This window comes from Lepidochelys olivacea (assembly GCF_965140295.1).
Source record: "Lepidochelys olivacea isolate rLepOli2 genome assembly, chromosome: 1".
NCBI classification, from domain to species: Eukaryota; Metazoa; Chordata; order Testudines; family Cheloniidae; genus Lepidochelys; species Lepidochelys olivacea.
The window spans coordinates 51665174-51686914 of NC_140411.1; the positions used below are offsets into that span (position 1 = coordinate 51665174).

The following is a 21741-nucleotide window of genomic DNA, read 5'->3' on the forward strand; positions in this document are numbered from 1 at the left end:
AAGGATCAACCAATTGCATACATGACTGCCTAGAACGAGTACTGCAGAAAGGGGTCTAGGGATTATAGTGGATCACAAGCTAAATATGAGTTGTCAAAGTGGGGAAGGAACCTTGCACTCTAGGGTACAGATGTGGGGACCTGCATGAAAACCTCCTAAGCTTATTTTCAGCAGCTTAGGTTAAAACTTCCCCAAGGTACAAATTAATTTTATCCTTTGTCCCTGGATTTCCACTGCCACCACCAAACTTTAACTGAGTTTACTGGGAAATGTAGTTTGGACACATCTTTCCCCCCAAATCCTCCCAAAACTTGCACCCCACTTCCTGGGGAAGGTTTGGTAAAAATCCTCACCAATTTGCATAGGTGACTACAGACCCAAACCCTTGGATCTGAAAACAGTGAAAAAACATTCAGTTTTCTTACAAGAAGACTTTAATAGAAGTAAAGGAATCACCTCTGTAAAATCAGGATGGTAGATACCTTACAGGGTAACTAGATTCAAAACATAGAGAATCCCTCCAGGCAAAACCTTAAGTTACAAAAAAGGTACACAGACAGGAATAGTCATTCTATTCAGCACAGTTCTTTTCTCAGCCATTTAAAGAAATCATAATCTAACACATACCTAGCTAGATTACTTACTAAAAGTTCTAAGACTCCATTCCTGTTCTATCCCCGGCAAAAGCAGCATACAGACAGACACAGACCCTTTGTTTCTCTCCCTCCTCCCAGCTTTTGAAAATATCCTGTCTCCTCATTGGTCATTTTGGTCAGGTGCCAGCAAGGTTACCTTTAGCTTCTTAACCCTTTACAGGTGAGAGGATTTTTCTTCTGGCCAGGAGGGATTTTAAAGGGGTTTACCCTTCCCTTTATATTTATGACATGAGTCAACAGTGTAAAACTGATGTAAAAAAAAAAAAGCCACAACCAAAAAAACCCAAACCCTGGAAACATCATATATATATATGGGATATATTATCAGGAATATTGTAAGCAAGATGTGAGAAGTAATTCTTTCGATCCACTCCATGCGAATAAGGCCTCAGCTGGAATATTGGGTCCAGTTCTGGACACCACATTTCAGGAAAGACATGGACAAATTGGAGAAAGTCCAGAGAAAGAGCAGCAAAAATGAAGGATCTAGAAAATCTGACCTATGACGAAAGATTGAAAAAATTAGGATTTGGATGCTACAAGGGCAGATTCTGTGCAGTTCAAATGCATCTCAGTTCTGAGCTGCAACAGCCCACTATTTTTGTATTTCATTAAAATTTTATAATTGAGACAGAGCATAGCAAAATTAATGTCCTTATTAAGTTGAACAGTTCCGTTACTTGTGGTCCAGATTCTGACAGTTCTTTATAAAGCTGTGCAAAGTTAGGGAAAGGATAGAAGGCGGCCCCCCTCCTCCAGCAAGTTCCTGGCATGGTGGTGAGAAAGGGGAGGCAGGCAAAGGCATATTCAAGGAACACAGACTTTGCTTTCTCCATGTGTCACTGGAGAGCATATTGCCAAAAACAGAAAGAGAGTAGGGCCATGTCCCTACATCCCCTTTCTCACAAGCCTGTACGGACAAGTACACTGCATCCTTTAAGGAGTGTAGCAGTGAATGTGCTCCCCCTGCATACCAGTTTGATCCAGAGATTTTCTAGGGTAATATCACATCCCATTATAGCCATGACTATGGCACTGATCTTGCATACTGAAGTTACTGGGGCTCTATGCAAGTGCAGGGATTTGCCTGCCCAGAACATCTTGCAAGATTGGGGGTTAGGCCCTGGATCCACAAAGGTAATTGGGCACATAAGTCCTGTTTTTAGATGTCACTGTGATCCCCAAACTGCTACTCAGCTCCCACCTAAACTTGCTTGGAACTTAAGTTTTTGCAGTAAAAGTTTCCTAGGTCCCTAAGTCTTGGCCTCCGAGCATGTGCACTGCTGCCTCACACTAGGCATCTGGCTACCTATCTCCTGCCTAAGTCCCAGAGCAAACTATGGGAACAGGGAAGGTAACCACTCCTCCAATTAAGTCACATGTATTGTCTTACCCAGCTGGCATGCTTAGCGGCCTCCTAACACATCACACACAATAATGGAAGAAAGACAAGGACCTCCCTTATAATCTTTAGCCCAGGGGTTAGAGCACTCATCAGGCATGTGTGTCACCATCCGTTCAAGTCCGCACTCTGCCTCATGAGGTGAAGTGATTTGAACGAGACTCTGTCACCTCAAGTGAATGCCCTAACCCCTGGGCTATAGAGTCACTCTCTCTGGCTCAATGAATAATTAATCATTCAGTTACTGAGTTAAGTGGAACAACCTCAATAGGAGAGACTGAGGGAGATTCATAGTAGACTAGCCCAGAACCCAGGGGTTAGACCACTCATATGAGAGGTAGTAGATCCCTGTTCAAATCCCATCTCATTAGGCAGAGGGAGGATTTGAATCAGTGGTCTGTCACATTCCAGCTGAATGTTCTAACCACTGGGCTAAAAGTTATAAGGGAGCTTCTCCAGGGCTGTTTTCTGTATAGTTAAGCAGCCTCTGCGCACAACTACTGGATCAGGTCCCATACTCATCTTAGGTGGAGGAGCACCTATCTTTCCCCACTTCATAGATCACCTGCCTTGTTGCAGCCCACACTTAGGTGCCAATCACCATGAGAGGGGTGGGGCTTAGCATATACCCATCTCATCAGCATCTCCCACTGACTAACATAAATCGCTCCCCATCTAGTGTTCTGGCTTTGTAGATCATGTGCAAAGTTGCCTGTCTCTCCCCATTCATCATACTAACTCAGGCTTTGTGGATCACAGCATTGTGCCTGTGATTTTTCTGGTCACCTAAAAGTTACGCATTGTGATGCTGAGCATTGAAACACCTAGGTGACTGACTGGTCCATGAATGGAACACTTATTTCAATAGGAGCTGTGTGCACAGCCTATATCAAAATCAAAGAGAACATTAGTTAGAAAAAATTGGATTTTTTTCCCTTTTAATTTTCAATATGATGAAGTGCAAAGGAAGCAGCAAATAAGCACCAAAGCTGAGATTAGTTTAGAGCAGAGTTTAATGTTAGATTTTTTTCCTTTCAGAAAGTCAGTGCTAAAATAATGTTCACATTAGCTGATGAACACTCCTCACATTTAAATGTTGCTGATCAAAAAGCAAAGGGTATTGATTAAAGACAACTATTCTATACACTGATCCAGCTTAAAAACCACCTCATTTCATAAACTTATTTCTAAAAAATGTGATCTTCAGAATTAAGAAGCTTGTAATTAACAGCTGATGTGGGGAATTTTCTTCCCCTCTCTCTCAGTATTTCCTTATATTCCGTACTGCATATTTAATTACTTTAACAGAGGAAACAGCAGTAGACATAGTTCTGTCTCAGTTCAAGTCCTGAATTGAAAATATCATACTTATATAGTGTTTCACAAATACAACTTTTTCCGAGACACACAATTTTTTTGTAATCTAAAGATCAAGAGTGTAAATTAAAGCACAATCTGCCATGAACGGTCTGCAATAAGAAAGTATATACAATAGGAGTCCAAACTATGATTCTGTTGTTTTTAAATGAAGCTACCTAAATATGGGGAATGGATATGGTCTTTGAAATAGGTGGGGAACGTGGTGGTCTTGAAAGCTGAAAGTTTCTTTTAATTATACCTTTAGCCCGCAAAAATTAATACAAAACCCTTAAGAAATGTTGTGGTTTTCTCAAAAAAAGACAAAATTCTAAGATAAGATTACATTTTACAAAATAAACATACTGGAAAAACACTTTGAACAGTTAAAATAACAGAAACAAGCTTACTGAAACTCTACCACCACCACACAAACTTGAGAACCGCTCAACTCTGTGACAAACTCACCCATCCACCATGCAGGTTCATTGAAATGGTCATTAATGTTTTTATTTGTTTTCAGGGTGGTGCAATCAGACAGCGTTAAGGTTTTTTGAGTAACTTTAATTAAGCATTTGTATACCTTTGGTTTGTTTGCAAGGTAAAACCTTAATTTGAAATTGACAGGCATTCACAGGTTTGTGGGTTTTTTTGAGAAAACTACCATGTATTCTCTTTTAAAAAAATATTTAAGTGAAATAAGCTATAGTTGAAAGAATCTATTACTTAGGTTAAGGTTTTTGCCTGGGAACTTTCTTAGTTTTTTACAAACATTTTTAAATTGCTGAGCAACAGAATTCACTGCAAACTCTGTAAGCTGTGCAAAGTTGCAGGAGGAATCTTGTGAACTGTAAAGAAATTAATCTCTTTCCTTTCAAGATAGCCTCTTGTTTCCCTGTTCTCCCCTGTTGAACTTTTTGTTGCTTTCTCTCTTTTGCTTCTTCCATATAGGAGGAGACAGACAGGGTTCTCTGACAGCACGTACCCTCTTCATGGCTGTGTGTGTCTGGGCTATGCATATTGCATGGGATTCATAAAGGTACATAGGTGCTTAACTCCCACTGATCCACCTTATCACCAGGTGCTGTAACCCTCAGGGGGATGCTAACTGAGTTCTGTTAACCAATTGTGGCAGATGCAGCTTGTTAACCCAATCTGGATAGGAGGGGCGGGAATGAGCACTTTAATAAGATTATTTTAAGGATTGGAATCAAGATGTTCTAAGAGATGAACTCTAGAATCAACTAAGTCTGAGGGTAAAACTGAATCCCACACAACTGATTAGTGTTTTTGAACAAAGTGGGAACTACTCCCATGTGTATGTGAGAAAAGTCTGTGTATATAACTTTAAATATTCAAATAATTGTTACTTGAGCTTGCTCAGAACAAGTAACAGACACTTCTCTCCTCTGCTCTAGCTTAAGAAATAGGCTTGAAGGAACTGATTACTATGAGATATCACTGAAGCCAAGAATTTAGCAGAATTGATAAGGATTAGACAGTCATATGGCATGATAAGAACAGTCAGTGTTATACAATAAATACTAAAAGGAACTTGGGAAGGGATATAAACCCTCAATTTCTGGGGCATAACCCAGCCTTTAACTACTGAGAGGGTAGGTGGAAAGCTTTCCCTGAGGCCAGGATATTTGATAACTGCCTACTGTGGGAGTTTTTTCCTCTCAAATAGCCAGTGCTAGCCACTGTCAATGCGAGGCTACTGAACTTAACGGTCTGGCTAAGCACTATCTTTGTCTCAGAACCAAAACCTCGGAACGTTAGGAAAATCTTTGTTGCTTCATTCACTGAGCTTTAAAATCCCTGTTTCTGAAACTGCTTGGGTGATTTTCCCTAAACTTTCAGCCCTGGTATGACATAGTGGAAGGGCTGGGGTTTCAAAATCGGCTTTCTAAAACTTCAGTCAGGAAGCAGAGGCAGGGCTCATTAGGAGCGAGCAGCTTGTCTTGTGCCTCCACAGTGCCTAGCACAGGTAGGGGAAGTAGGCAGCAGCACCCCCTGGTTTGAAGTGTACATATACAGGGTTTACAATTTTGTTCAATGGCTATCAGCACCCCCCCCCCCACTATAAAACATTGTTCCAACACCCCTAGTAGTGGGGGCTAGAGATGGCTTCGCAGCAGATGGGTCATCAGCAGCGAGACAGGGGCCCCAATCAAGGCTGTGGCCCCAGAGGCGGGCGGTGAGTACACAGGCTCAGCAGGGCCCCAGGTTCTCCGCAGCGCTGCCAGGGGTCTGGGCTGGGCGGGGCGGGGCAGCCCCAGTACCCCCGTGCCCCGCCCGCAGGGAGCTGTGGGGTCAGGGCAGGGGCAGGCGGTGTCTCCGGCGGGGGTGGTGTCTCTGCCACCGCAGCCTCAGGTGCGTAACCCGCACCCGGGTGCACCCTGCGGGAGCGGCGGCACTCAAGCCCGGCCGCTCTGGGTCTGGCGCAGCCCGACGCACCTGCTCACCTGTCCGCAGCTCCGGGGAGAGGGGGGGCGCACGGCGCGGCCCGGCCCCGCCCCTCTCCCCCCGGGCTCAGCGCAGGCGCCTTGGCGGCTAGCGCAGGCAGGGGGCGGCAACATGGCGGAGTGAGCGGCGGCGGCAGCGGCTCCGGCTCCACAACAACAGCGGCAGCGGCGGTGCTGCTGGTGGCTCGCGGACCTGTGCCCAGCCCGCTTCCCAGCGCCGTCTCCGGGCCGGGCGCGGCGGCTGCTTCTCCTCCGGCCCCCGGCGGGCGGACGGGCTCCGGCTAACGGGGCAGCGGCGCCCATAATAATCCCTCATTATAGTGGAGCGGCTGCCGGGACGGTCCCTGCGCCTCGGACCGGCTCCCTGCGGCCCCGCCGGGCGCTGCTGCTGTGGAGGCTGGGCTGGGCTCGGCCGGGGGCAGGTGCCGGAGGGCGCGGGGGGTAGATGGCGAGTGAGAAGCCGGTGTCAGGGCCGGACCCGCAGCCCGCGGGGCTCGTCCCTGTCGGGGCCGGAGGAGGCGGTGGCGGCAGCGCCGCGGTGATGGGGGAGCTGCGAGCGTCGGGCTCTGGGTCCGTGGTGCTCCCCGCGGGGATGATTAACCCGTCGGTGCCGATCCGCAACATCCGCATGAAATTCGCCGTCCTCATCGGACTCATCCAGGTCGGCGAGGTCAGCAACCGGGACATCGTGGAGACCGTGCTCAACCTGGTAAGGGGCCGGCACTCCTCCCCGCCGGCAGGGTCGGGGCAGCCCGCGCCCCCTGCCGACCCCCCGAGGGACCCAGGGACTCACTACGCACCCTCCCCAGCCGGCGACTTCCCTTCCCCACGAACCCCACCCATTCCCCCCCTGCCAATTCCCACCACTGCTCCTTCCTAATCCCAAAACCATGCGTATCCATGGATTGCCTCTTCGCCGCCCCGATCCCTTGCATGCACCCATTGCTCCCTCTTCACCCCTAGGAGAGACCCTTTCCTCTCGCATACTCCACCCTTCCCCACAATGCCGGTTTGTGAGCCGCACGCTCATCCGTATGCAACCCACTCGCTCTGCCGTGTACCTAATGGCTCCTTCCTCACCTTGTGCGAGAGACCCATCTGCTCAGCCTAAACTCCACACAGGACCTCAGCTAGTGAAACAAACACGTACTCTTTACAGTCTAATCTCCTTCCTCCTCCCCCTGTGCTGTCTTCTGTTGTGGAAGTGGAGTGGGTGCAATTTATGTTTATTATATATGAGAACCAGTAATCGAAAACTTCAGGTGCTTGCAGACTGCCAGATAGCCTGACGACTTATTCCTCTGAAGAAAAGGGACATTTGATGTTGTATCTGTTTTTAATTGTATAAAATTGAAATGCAGCGTGAGCTGGTATCTTTCTTTGGAGATGCAAATGTTTGAAAGATTTAACCCTGTTAGCCTGGAGCTAATCGGGTTTGATATGTTGAGGAGGAGAGTTTTTGCGTCATTTTAATAAGTATGTATTGCTACACTCTGTTGTAAGGGATTAGTTTGCTCATGTCTTAATCCCCTGTTCTAGTGTACCAAACTGCATTCTTGCCTCCAGAATTAAGGGTGTCAAAAAGGTCTGTGTGTTGGAAAATCATTATTGCATGTGTATAAAAGACACAACAGGAAAAGGATGTTACAGTGTAACTCCTCGGTCATTCACTCGATGGTATGAAAGAGTTACTGCAAGATTGTATGACTTAATGTTTTTGCGCTACCTACACCAAAGCCTGGGAAACCTACAGAAGTCTAAGGAGAGGAAAAAAATGGATCTAAAAATGAATCACTGCAGCAAAGCTTTTGAAAGCAGTTCAGTCAACAAAATATATCCTCAATTTTACTTATGAATTAGGATAGAAAGCCACTGCTTAAGACTGAAGGGCACTTAATTTAAACTACCCTTCTAACAAACAAGTTTAAAATGTTAAACTTATGTTCATTTTGTAACAAAACCATGCACAGAGATAAAATTGTATCTGGCACTTTAAAACCATGTATTCTTCCAATGGTTGACAATTATTTGCATTTTGACCTAACGCAGGCTGAATGGAAGAGCTGCAGCATTCAGAGAGAGATGTGGGTTGGTTAGATCATTTTAATCTTTATGGTTTATGTGGATACACGAGTTAAAGCTCTTGTTTTGTGAATGTGTCAAGTCAAAGACAGACAACTGTCTGTCTTTTCAAACTATTTTGTCATCTTAAAATTATCTTTACAAGTAACCTTTCAGATAAACTATTGTGGAACAAGTTGTCAGAACTTGATATTCATCACTTTATTGGATATTATCCATTCATTTCACAGTAGCACTGGGAATAGGGAAATAACATGAAGTGATATTTCTTTTAGTAGCTTCAGATAGATCATTACATAAGTGTAGAGTGCTTAATCTTTTTCCTGTGTTTATCCTCCTTTGTTGGTATTGCTAATGAAAAGGGAAGAAGCTTAAATCTGACAGCCTAATTGCTGATACAAAGACTAACATTACTTTTTGTGTTTGGGTTTTTGTTTGGTGATATTTCTCAGAAAGTCATAAAATGTTTGTTTAAACTATTTGGTTACAGGACTACCCACTGTTTAGTTAATGTTGAAAGGTACGCATTTAAATCTAGAAATATGAATAAAGGTTATAGTAATGCTTTCAGCATCAGGGGACACACGTGAACATAAAAGCACTTGGGAAGCTACTGCAGTATCTATGCATTCTGGATAAGTCATTGCTTAACAGATGGACTCGGGCATACAGTAGCAGAGAGAATATCATCTTTCTTTGATGTGGAAATATAATCTAACACTCTCCAGTGCACTGAATGACTAGTGTGCATTTATGCTTCTATTTTGGAAGTTAATTTACTCACAAGTAAAACAAACAAAATGAGCCTGGAAGCTAGAAAACAAAATTATGGTGGTATATCCCGTAAACTACCAACCTTCCCCTGCTGCTGCATTATTGATTTTTAGCTCCAAGTATTTAAAATGAAATGCATTTCTTTATTTTTAGCTTTTTTTCTTTTTTGAGGAAAAGCTTGAGGTTGAGGGAAACAATTTATAGTTGCTAAACTGTACTATTTATGAATGAGTGTCCTTTAGTTATGTGTGCTAATGTGAATGGGCATTGTTTAAAGTGCTGTCTTCAATGACTTCTTGGATAAAATGATATAGTGTGCCAGTCTCTGACAATCATCGTGCCTTTAACTATCCCGTAGCATGTACACAAGCCATTTGGAGTTATCTAGCTTTCCTTTGTTTAAGGGAGTGTACAGTGGGTTGGGCTTTTCTTGTTACCTTACAGGTGGCTGTCACAGTAATGTCTGATTCTTGAAAAATGACCTCTGTGATACAGTATGTATGATGAAATATTCTCTGAATCCAAACATACCATAGAATTAAGAAACTGCAGTCTCTGAATTGATGCCGAGCCGGCGATAATGTTGGGAAATCCTGGTGTGAGATCATTAGTTGATGGTTATGTTGTAGTTTTACTTTATTCTAATCACTACATTTAACTAAAAGTGAATAAACTACTTAAGAATGCCCTTGAATCACTTTTTATACTGTATTTGTCTCAAATGGACTAGGTTTTGACTGAGAAATTCTGCTCATCTGTGGCATATGGGAAAGGTACAAAGATTGAGGTTTAAGTGTTATTGCTGTTCACAATTGTTTAAAATAAACTGCTGCCTACGTGTAATCAAGTTATTAAATAACTTATCTTAAATTAACTCTGAAAAATCTGTTTGAGTATTCCAAAATTATGCTGCATTTCTTGCATTTTAACCTATCCCATCAAGTGATCCAGTCTGAAGTAGTACGTCGTGTACTATTTAAAAATCAACTTTTGACACTGCAGTGACGTAGTACCATTGTATCTTGTAGTACAGGAAGATACTGTGACAACCGCGGGTACTTCTGGAGTGGGAAGATTGGGTATGTAATGGTGCCCTCTGTAGCAACAAAACAGCACACTCGGGCTACATCCTACTCTCATTTTTACTCATGCAATCCCACGTATGTCATGGTAGACTTTGGCCCTTAATTATATTTATACTGATATCTCAGCACTGGTTTGAATGTTCCAGAATTAAATAACTGGTTCATTAAAACATTTATCTATTCCTTAGTCAAATATTTACTATAGGGATGTTTTCCTTTGAAGATTTTGTCTTGTGGAGTCAAATTGTCCACGAGTTTTATTTACCTCCATGTGTTCTGATATAGGTTAGTTTTGAACTATCAATTGTGGGGTTTAGTATCAAATTTACTCCTTTCCCCATATTGCTTATGAAAGGTCATCTTGAAACTGAAAGGGTAGCTAGATAATGGTAATTGTAGAAGATGCTATGTTGACTGTCAATAAAGCATCTATTGGGTCACTAACCAGAGTGCATAGGGTTCCTGTCAGTGCTCAAAGTAAGTTTAAGGTTTGAAGCCAGGTAGAAAGAGGATGGCTGAAACTTGGCATAACTTCGAGACATAGAATTTTTTAAAGGGCTAAGAAAGATGGACTTGGAGACAGGCTTTGTAATATCCAGTTGGATGCAGTTCATAGCTCTCTTAGGAGCAGGATTATTTACCCCCTTCATGGTGGTGCATGGACCTTCTGTAACTAAAGTTTTACTCTTCTGTGTCATAAGGTGTGAGAAAAGAATTGGGCAGGATCAATTTGGTGGATGAGACTGTGGAATCTGACTATTCTATTTCTCCTCTTACATTTAGTGGCAATAAAATTGGTAGGGAGGCTATCAAAGCTCTGAGGTTCGTGTGGAGGAAGAACTATTTCCTTAGCCTTGGAGGAATTCTCCCCCACACAAGAACTGTTCAGATTGTGTGCTGGAGCTAGAATTAGTGTTTAAAGAGGAACTTGCGCAGTTATAACTACATCAGTGTAGTTATGTTGGTGCAGCCCTTTAATGTAGATACATGGCATTGATGTAGAATGGGGGTTGCAACTTACAGATGCATCTTAGGCTGGTGCAGTGCAGCACATCTGCACTGGGGATTTGTGGGGTGAAATAGAGCCTAAGGTATCTTAAAGTTATTGTTTCAGGGTGTGCGTCTTCCAGATGTTAGAAGTAAATGCTGTCTTAGTTTACATTTTATTTGCACTTGGGAGGGTTTCTTAACTGTAAAGGCTAGGATGCCTTTTCTTTTTAATGAAAGCTTAATTTGCTAAAAGAAAAGGAGTACTTGTGGCACCTTAGAGACTAACCAATTTATTTGAGCATGAGCTTTCGTGAAAGCTCATGCTCAAATAAATTGGTTAGTCTCTAAGGTGCCACAAGTACTCCTTTTCTTTTTGCGAATACAGACTAACACGGCTGTTACTCTGAAACCTTAATTTGCTGTAGCAGATGAGGTAAGATCCCTGTTTACTAGTGGAAGTTTCCTCTCCCCTTTGAGTCAAGCCTTATGCTATGTTATGGCTCTCCTAGTGATAGTTCAATGTAGGGAATTAGCTTTTTATCGCCTTTGGCACTGACAGTTTCTCTTGCTACAGTGTATTTGGAAACAAACTTTCTTTATAAATCTAATAACAAACAAAAGCATATGAAATCATGATGATAGCACTGTATTTACTGATGGTATACTTAATGGTTAAACTCAGGTGTTTGGCAATTTCTAACTTGCCTTTTGTATTGAAAGTTCTGATGGACAGTCCCATAAAAAAGCAAAATCTGGTTAATCTGTCAGTTTTTTTCAAGTATTAGAAATATGCTGTAAAATATTTTCCAGAAAGTTTGTAGTGCACTAAATCAAATGTTGTGTTTACATATCTATGTAAAAAACTGTCATGAGTGCAGTCACTTGTGGAATGTGCTCTTAAGATTGAAAATAATTGTTACAAGTAGTAAAGTACTACTTAGTATGTTTGTTTTCATTTAAAAAAATGCACAGTGACATTCCGAATAGATGATTATTTCATGTGTCTGGAAGTGCACATAGTTTTAAAAAAAAAAAAGGGCAGCACAATTGCATTTGTTTAAATTAAACCTTCAAATTAATGTTTGTTTCAGAATGAATAGCCATTCTACACCAATGATGGATTTCTAATAATGGGTTTTCATTTAAACACAGGAATATTTAATACAGTATTCACAAACGAACACAAAAATAACAAACTGAAGTTACAAACATTTTTACGTCAACATCCAATTTGTATATTCTTAAACAGAAAGGGGGAAAGGTGAATAACTCCTTCGTATACATGGGGATGTATATCAAAATATGGCTTAGAAAGGAACTGTCAATCTGAACTATTGAGCTGGAACCAAAACCTGCATAATATAAAACTTATCATTTTCTCTCAATTTCTCCTTGTGTATACATAATTGTCTGGAGTATATATGCATGGTGTATGTGATATGGTGATGGGACCATCAGGGAAAGTGGTTCTGGAGCCAAGGCACAAAAGCTCTTCAGAAGTCCGCACCTAAAGCTCACTTAAGTTGCTAAGGGCATGTTGGCTCCCAAAAAAGTACTCAGTCTGTTGTGAGGTAGAGCTAGGGTTGCCACGCATCTGGGTTTTACCCAGACAGTCTGGTTTTTGGCTTCTGTGTCCAGGTGCCATTTAGGGTTGCCAGGTGCCTGGTTTTCAACCAGAAAGCCAAAAAGCCTGCTCAGCCAGGGTTGCCTCCTACCTGCAGGCAGGCTCCTTGTCAGGCTGCAGCAGCTCCCATTCCAGCCCTAGAACAGAGGGAGCACAGTTTGGTTGAGGGGAGGTGGAGATGATCCAGCGAACGACAGGGACGTGAGGGAGAGGAGTGAGTGATGGAGGGCAAGGTCTTGGGTCGGGGAGGGGGAGCGGAGGGGAAGAGGTGGAGCAGAGGTCGTGTCTTGAGGTCCAGTTATCAGCAAGTTGAAAGGAAGCAACCCTAGATGGAGCAGAGAACATAAATGTGACTTGAAGGGATGTGGAGGAGAACTGGAATGTCTGAAGAGGCATACTGGGAGGCCCAGAGGCAGCAAGGGTCTATTTTGGGTGATGGAGGGGAAATGGGATATCTGGAGGGTGATGTGAGGTTCTAGGGTCAAACTGTGGGGGAGCTGAAATGTTGAGGGAGTCCATTGGATAGAGTATCAAAAGGGTAGCCATGTTAGTCTGTATTATGGTGTCTTTGAAAAGTGTCCATGCAGCTTGCAGGGATTTCACTCTAGTCACTGTACCTTTTAATTTCTGTTTAACTAACCTCCTCATTTTTGCATAGTTCCCCTTTCTGAAATTAAATGCCACAGTGTTGGGCTGTTGAGGTGTTCTTTCTACCACAGGGATGTTAAATGTTGTTATATTATGGTCACTGTTTCCAAGCGGTCCTGTTATAGTTACCTCTTGGACCAGATCCTGCGCTCCACTCAGGAATAGATCGAGAGTTGCCTCTCCCCTTGTGGGTTCCTGTACCAGCTGCTCCAAGCAGCAGTCATTAAAAGTATCAAGAAATTTTGTCTCTGCATTTCGTCCTGAGGAGACATGTACCCAGTCAATATGGGGATAATTGAAATTCCCCACTATTATTGAATTTTTTATTTTGATAGTCTCTCTAATCTCTGTTAGCATTTCATCGTCACTATCGCTGTCCTGGTCAGCTGGTTGATAATACATCTCTATTGTTATATTCTTCTTAGAGCATGGAATTACAATCCATAGAGATTCTGTGGAACATGTGGATTCATTTAATATTTTTATTTCATTTGATTCTACATTTTCTTTCACATATAGTGCCGCTCCCTCCCCCCGCATGACCTGTTCTGTCCTTCCGATATATTTTGTACCCTGGAATGATTGTGTCCCATTGATTGTCCTCACTCCACCAGGTTTCTGTGATGCCTATTATATCAATATTCCCCTTTAACACGAGGCACTCTAGTTCACCCATCTTATTATTTAGACTTCTAGCATTTGTGTACAAGCACTTTTTAAAAACTTGTCACTGTTTATTTGTCTGCCCTTTTCTGATGTGTCAGATTCTTTATGTGCATGTTTCTCGTCTGATCTGGCCCATACTTTGTCCTCTTTCATCCCCTCCTCCTGACTAAAACCTAGAGAATCTCTATCAATAGACTCTCCTCTAAGAGAAGTCTCTGTCCGATCCACGTGCGCCTCTGCAGCAATCTGCTTTCCCCCATCTCTTAACATTAAAAAGGTTGCAGAGCAGTTTTTAAACTAAGTGCCAGCAGTCTGGATCCACTTTGGTTTAGGTGGAGCCCATCCTTCCTGTATAGGCTCTCCCTATCCCAAAAGTTTCCCCAGTTCCTAATAAATCTAAACCCCTTCTCTCTACACCATCGTCTCATCCACACATTGAGACTCTGAAGCTCTGCCTGCCTACCTGGCCCTGCACGTGGAACTGGAAGCATTTCTGAGAATGCCACCATAGAGGTCCTGGATTTCAGTCTCTTTCCAAGCAGGCTAAATTTTGCCTCCAGGACATCTCTCTACCCTTCCCTATGTCATTGGCACCTACATGTACCACAACCACCGGCTCCTCCCCAGCACTACACATTAGTCTATCTGGATGCATGAAGAGAGCCGCAACCTTCACACCAGGCAGGCAAGTCACCATACGGTTCTCCTGGTCATCACAAACCCAGCTATCTAGGTTTCTAATGATCGAATCTCCCATTACTAACACCTGCCTTTTACTAATGACTGGAGTTCCCTCCCCCAGAGGGGTAACCTCAGTGTGAGAGAATACCCCAACATCATCTGGAAGGAGGGTCCCAACTATGGGAAGGTTTCCCTCTGTTCTCATTGACTGCTGTCCTTCTCTGGGGCTTTCATCCTCCTTAACAGCACAGGGGCTGTCTGACCGGAGGTGGGACAAATCTACAGTGTCCCGGAAAGCCTCATCAACATACCTCTCTGCCTCCCTTAGCTCCTCCAGTTCTGCCACCCTGGCCTCCAAAGCCTGTACACGGTCTCTGAGGGCCAGGAGCTCCTTGCACCAAACGCACACATATGCCACCCGCCCACAGGGCAGGTAATCATACATGCTACACCGAGTGCAATAAACAGGATAGCCCCCACTCTGCTGCAGGGATTCTATCTGCATTTTCTCCTACAGCTACCTAGGTTAAAGATAGGGTTTTGTTTAAATCAAGAAGTTTTGATTATAGTTTAGTTTAAAGGTTTTAGAGAATGGCAAGTGTACTTTGCCCCCCTTCCCACTGGGGGAAATCTATTTTAGGGTTTTATAAAGCAACCATCACTGTTAAAACCACAATTACTAGAAGGCCAGTGGAAGTACCTGAAATTACTTTCCTTTAAACTTTTTGTTTTAAATTGACAATGTCTTTAAGACCTGCTAGGCATGCAGTGACTTTAAAATATTAAATATTGCACCTATCTAACATTTGTCACAAAAAAGACTCACTATTCAATAACCATGTTTATATATTTCTTTCGTTGAAGTGTTTTGTGTACCTATACTGTCCAAAATAATTTGTATGAATAAATGAGCAGGAAAAAGCTTACCTTTTAACTCCATATGCAAGGAAAGAATCTGCAGTCTTTAGATTATTCCAGTAGGTACTTAGTCTTTTTGTTCAGTATTTGTACAGAGCCAAGCAAAAAGAGTTCTGATCTGCAACTGGGTCTTGTAGGCAATATGATTATACAAATAATAACTAATATGATTATACAGTTTTATTGGCTTGCAAGCTATAGTATTGCAATATAATCTCAGGGTGGATTGATTTAAATCACCAATTTTAATCATGATTTAAATCAGCTGGCAGGAAAACCTTGATTTAAATTGTTTTAATCTTGTTTTGGATTTGTGCTTTTCAATTATTTGTCTAAAGAAGGGTTGAATCTCACTGGTTGGTAACCATTAAAACATTGACAGTTGCAAATCAAGGTTCCTCCCCCACTCTGAACTCTAGGGTACAGATGTGGGGACCTGCATGGAAACCTCCTAAGCTTACTTTCACCAGCTTAGGTTAAAACTTCACCAAGGTACAAATTAATTTCATCCTTTGTCCCTGGATCTCCACTGCCACCACCAAACTCTAACTGGGTTTACTGGGAAACGTGGTTTGGACACGTCTTTTCCCCCCAAAATCCTCCCAACCCTTGCACCCCACTTCCTGGGAAAGGTTTGGTAAAAATCCTCATCAATTTGCATAGGTGACCACAGACTCAAACCCTGGGATCTGAGAACAATGAAAAAGCATTCAGTTTTCTTATAAGAAGACTTTTAATAGAAGTAAAGAAATCCCCTCTGTAAAATCAGGATGGTAGATACCTTACAGGGTAACTAGATTCAAAACATAGAGAATCCCTCTAGGCAAAACCTTAAGTCACAAAAAAGACACATAGACAGGAATAGTCATTCTATTCAGCACAGTTCCTTTCTCAGCCATTTAAAGAAATCATAATCTAACACATACCTAGCTAGATTACTTACTAAAAGTTCTAAGACTCCATTTCTGTTCTATCCCCGGCAAAAGCAGCATACAGACAGACACAGACCCTTTGTTTCTCTCCCTCCTCCCAGCTTTTGAAAATATCCTGTCTCCTCATTGGTCATTTTGGTCAGGTGCCAGCGAGGTTACCTTTAGCTTCTTAACCCTTTACAGGTGAGAGGATTTTTCTTCTGGCCAGGAGGGATTTTAAAGGGGTTTACCCTTCCATTTATATTTATGACAGCAACTAAATATAGCCTTTACACTGTTTGGTGCTGCTTTTACTAACCAGGGGGTATGCTCCATCTCTACACATTTAAGGTATTGCATAGCTTGACTTATATTTATTCAGACACTTAATTTTTCAATTTTTTGTCAGAGTATGGTGAATGATACATTTCTTATTCACTGGATTGATGTTTTTAATTCTATTTGTGTGAAGCTCTGTTTGGATGGAAATTAAAATGCAGAAAACATTTTAGAATGATTTTTTATAGTTAATAAAACTACCTTAAATGTGCTGGATACATTAAATTATCAAAATGTGGTTAATATAACAGATTTATTAAGCAAAATACTATCTTTAGTTAGTGAAATAAACTGATCTGGTCATCATGCCATTCAAAATTTTAGATCTAGTAGATCTCAGCATCACATTAAATTTTTATTCATAGATAGAAAGAGGAAAACAGGCTTCCCTATTTTTTCTACTCCCAGTTGGTGTTTCAACCTTGACTCAACGAGTCATTGAACTGAATAGTTGCATATTGTATATAGTTGCTATGACTGTTGACCATGTGACTAACACTTTTCTAGTGTCAGTTTTGTTTACTTCCTTTTTCACAGAATCTGCAGCACTTTAAAAAGGTAAAATTGATAGGTGGATTTTTGTTCAGTTTCCTTGATGAATATAAACATACTGAATATAAACAAACATGTCCTGGTCACTTTAGTCAATGTCAACCTGTGACCTTATCCTAGTCCTTAAAATAGAGCTCTTCTGATGTTCAGCAACCGTGTAGAACAGGGGTAGTCAATTATTTTTTGTTAAGGTATAGTCAAGGTCCAGATTCTAGAGAAAATAATAAAAATAACAACGATAATAAGATTTTGGAGTCTGTTCAAAAGCGTCTGACGGTACGGTTTTGGCCTTCAGTGTGCCTATTGACTACCTCTGCTGTAGAACCTGTTGACATTGAGATTTGCAGCTGATTCCTTTTCTTTGGATCAGACTCAGACCCATTATTCAGGAGATGGGCAAGAAACATGTGGCATGATTAAATTGCCCTTGTGCTGGTACTTGCTAGATGCTTTCATCTTCCTTCTGTTTGTTTAATGCTATTTTCCTTGATAATGCTTCTAATGTAAAATTTGCATCTGCATGTGGATTTTAGAGGCCTCTGAAATACTGGCTCTAAAATCAGAAGCTTTGTTCTCAAGATTAAACTTCCAGAAGGAGCCCCTGCAGGATGCTGGCAGAGAGCAGCTAATGTGCACAACATACATGCTCAGAAAGAAACAAAAGGCAGGATTCAAACTCGTAGTATGTGGATGCTGTTCAGGTTCAATGGCCACATCATATCATTCTTGAAACTACCATTGACATCAAGCTGTCTGCATACACTCAGGCTTTCAGCAGAGCTCCAGTGCTGTTGTAGATGTGCAAATGATTTTAACTAATCAACTTGGCTCAAGCCACATTGCAGATTCAGCTTTTACCCTAAGTAACTTGTTAAACATAGTTTCCCTAAAGCGGCAATGGATGCCAGACTCTAGCTAAGAAGTTCTGAATAGGTACTATCAGGCTGGGGAGATTCACAGGCATAGTATGAACTCCAGGTGTGGGCAGAAAAAAGTTATAAGGGGTATAAAATATTGATAGGGGGGTGATTTTTCTAGGGTACTGAATCTTGGGATCCTCTTGACCTCCTATTTAGACCATTTACCCTATTCTGATTCCCTTGAGGCATTACAGTTTTCAGGGTGATCTGAAGAGGCATATGGATTTTGCAGCACTTGGACAAACCATTGTTTAAACAAGAAACTAATCTCATTCTTCACTGTAGCGATGTTGCTAGCCCAGTGTAATAGTGATGTCAGATTTTCAGCTTCTGTGTTAAATTATTTTCTGTTTGTGTACTTTTGGGTACTTTAGATCCTTGTAACTTCCTAGAAACATGGTTTGTATAGGTTTATTTGAACCGATTGTATATATTTGAGATGAAAGCGGTTTTTGAAAGAGAAAATTCACAAGGTCTTTTAAAAATGGTTTCCTTTGTATACAAATTTAATTGTTACCACGTGTGCACGGTGTAATTTAACATGTTTTTATGTGTGACCAAGAAGTGAATCAGAGGATGCACAGGAAGTGATGCAGGCTATAATTTATTAAGACATGAGTTTGATTGAAAATCCATGTTAAGAAACTTGAAGTTTTGTGGAGGCTTGCTTGTGCTTTCAAAACAAAATGCTGGGTCTTGAAAAATTACAGCTAGTATTTTTTGTTTAGTCTGCGAATTGAAATCCTAGCTAAATAGGATTACATATCTTAGTGAGATGAGTTCTTTTTAGCACTGTAATAAATATGCTGAGGCATTGTTGAACATTACTGCTTACAGTTGTGTTACTGAGGCATTTAGCATTTTGCAACAATTGTTAACTCCAGTCATTACTATGGATTGTAAACTGTTTTCAGCCTTTTGCATTGTAGCACTTTTTTTATGCTATAGGTCTGATTCTTCTCTCATCTACACTACTGTAAATTGTGAGTAAATAATTTTAAGGAATGGAGTTGCACTGGTTTAAGTGAAGACAAAAGCAGATCCAGAGTTTTCATTCCCATCTATAATTTTTTATTTTTTCCTTAGATATTTATTTCACTAATATTTGAAAACTATTTAAATCAATTAAGTAAAAAAGCATGGAAAAGCTATTGTTCCTCGTTGTCTATGGGGACATTGTCAAGTAGGGGAGAAGTGCATTGTCCGCTTTGTTGCGACCTAGCTTTGTTTTCTGAGATGATAGATTTGCTTAGGGAGTTGAAACTGTCCTTCATGCTAAATATATGGAGAAACTTTGTGCCATCTGTGGCTTAATACCTCACTTGAAAAGGCCAAGACACAAGTCATTTTTAAACAAGTGGTTGTTAAGCCCTTGCTCAGAAAACTACACAGCAAATTATTAGTCATTTTAGTGACCACCTTCAAAGCTGCTGTGGGAGCAAAACCAGTTGTATTTGAATTCTACATTCTCTCAATTCCTTATGGTCATGGGTTCAGCTTGATGTATGCAGTGGACGGTGGAATTGTATAAATGGGTTTGATCTCTTCCTGGTGATGAACAAGGGTAGGGTGTCCATCGTGACCTTACTAGATGTTTTGGTAATAGTTGACAGAATGAAGTCCAAGTGACTCATTTAAAGGATCATGCTGAGCTGAACAGTAATCTCACTCTTTAGTAGTTTCACTTTTTCCTCTGAGAGGTCATGCAGAATAGGGATGGGCAGGTGCTTGTCCTCCACAGCACTTGCACATGCAGGTTTTGTACATGGATTGGTCGGGTAATTTCTGCTTTTCAATATGAATGTGAAGCTACTTAGACTTCTAGAGGGGGAGTGTTACCAGTAAACTTTTGGCACTGAGCTTTTCATATTTAATCAATCCAAAAGTCTATAGTTCTACTCATCCAGTGTTTGAGATTGGGATGAAAGTATGAGATTTGTAGAAGTCAATTTAGCCAAGACACAAGTTATGTTTGTTAGTAGGGGAGGCATTTCAGTGAATGGATGAAGGCTTGTGAGTGTGTTATGCTATTAAAAATAGGTGCCCAACTTTCACCCTGATGGCTTAGAGCTTTGAGATCTTGTTTTAGCATTATATCTAGATTCTGAGGCGTCCATGTTGGACCACATTGCTTTTAATAAAGTCTAGCTGCTCAGAAGGCTATTCTTCTATAGTGCAACTTTGCAATGGTAATAACTGTCTTATTCTAGCCTGTAGGTGAATATTATAATTCATTCTACATTGTAGAACTAATTAAAATATCATCAGTTGTCAACTTATCATATAGTAACCACTATTTCCTATTCTATGTGTAGGTAAAAACTGCAAATATCTGACACCATGGTGTGGTAACAAGGCAAATGGTACTTAGAGCTATTAGTATAGTAGGCAAATGCAAATTTTTGGCAGTACCTTGTTTTAATGTCCATACAGAGTATTTTGTGGCTCCAAATTTTAAGACTTTAGTTTCAAAAGAAACTGCCCCATGACACTTTGTCACTGTTGAGCACTTTGAAATATGAGAACTTATTAATGCCTTACTCCTGATTCACAAGCAAGGGGACAATGAAACCACTTTAGTTAAATTTTAATTACTTTTAATGAAAACCATATGATAATATTTAGTTACGTAATTAGCTAGGAGTTACATATGTTATGTCTGTATCAGTATCTGTATTAGCAGTATATTTTGCTAGTATGCCCCCTTATCCCTCTGAACCAAGACACAGGCATATTCTAGTACTATGAGCGTGCTCTTAAATTCTTACATTCACTCATGATTAATTTTCAAATTTGGGCTGCTATTGGTAAAAGCAGCTGCACAAGTGCAGCACGAGGAAATGGATGCAGCGCTTGAGTCACTTGAGTTACAGTTGTAACACAGGATGTATTTCGCATCTGAAATGCTACAGAGTTGTTTCTGGTTTACCAAGCCCATGGAGGCCAGAAGCTTTCATGCAGATAACTGATCAAGCACATGTCACATCACTTTGAAGAACTTCTTATGCTGTTGTCTCTAGGCACTGCAGGTATAATTGTGTTCAGAAGTAAGGCATAAAATGTGCTCAAGTTAGTCACTGGTGATGAAGATGATGATTTTGACATTATAATAAGCAGAGATGGAAAACAGTTTGTCCAGTAAGTCAGAACTATTGTATCAGATAAGACGCACTACAACATATGCACAAAGAAAGATACTGCTGCAAATTGAGTGATCCTGAATTAGCATTGATTGCTAAGTTATCCTCTAAATTAGACAAAACTCTGCTAGCTCTTCTTATTGACAGTATCATTACAAGTGTCCTGATACATTCTCCACCCAGCCTATAAATTGGTCTTGGTGTACTGCTGAGACTCAAAAGCCCATGTGTTGGCTCCTGTACTAACATCAGTGATCCCTGATGACATGAAGATTCCCAAGGCTGTCTAACCTAAAGAAATAGCTGTAGACAGACTTGTCAACTTGACATATTTCACAAGAAGTCACCTGCATAGTCATTGAAGGTTCTGCAGAACCTTTAGGTAAGTACACTGGCCAGCAAGTGGTATCATCAAGGACTGTGTGACCAATTTCAGAGACTACATTGAACGCTAACTAGCAGCAGGCGGTGTATACCTTGTCTTTGATAGGTACAAAGACTTCAGCTCAGAGTGTCTAAAATCTAGCAG

At 41.4% G+C, this 21741-nt stretch overlaps 1 protein-coding gene across 2 annotated transcripts in view; it reads left to right on the forward strand.

The window, feature by feature from the left end:
- Positions 1-5997: 5997 nt before the first annotated feature.
- The window catches only part of NBEA (neurobeachin), an 867588-nt gene continuing 851844 nt past the window's right edge, over positions 5998-21741 (forward strand). For both annotated transcript variants that reach the window (XM_084617023.1, XM_084617024.1), the window contains exon 1: positions 5998-6591. In XM_084617023.1, the coding sequence (XP_084473149.1) occupies positions 6328-6591 (264 nt within the window). In that variant the 5' untranslated portion in view covers positions 5998-6327. The remainder of the gene's footprint in view (positions 6592-21741) is intronic.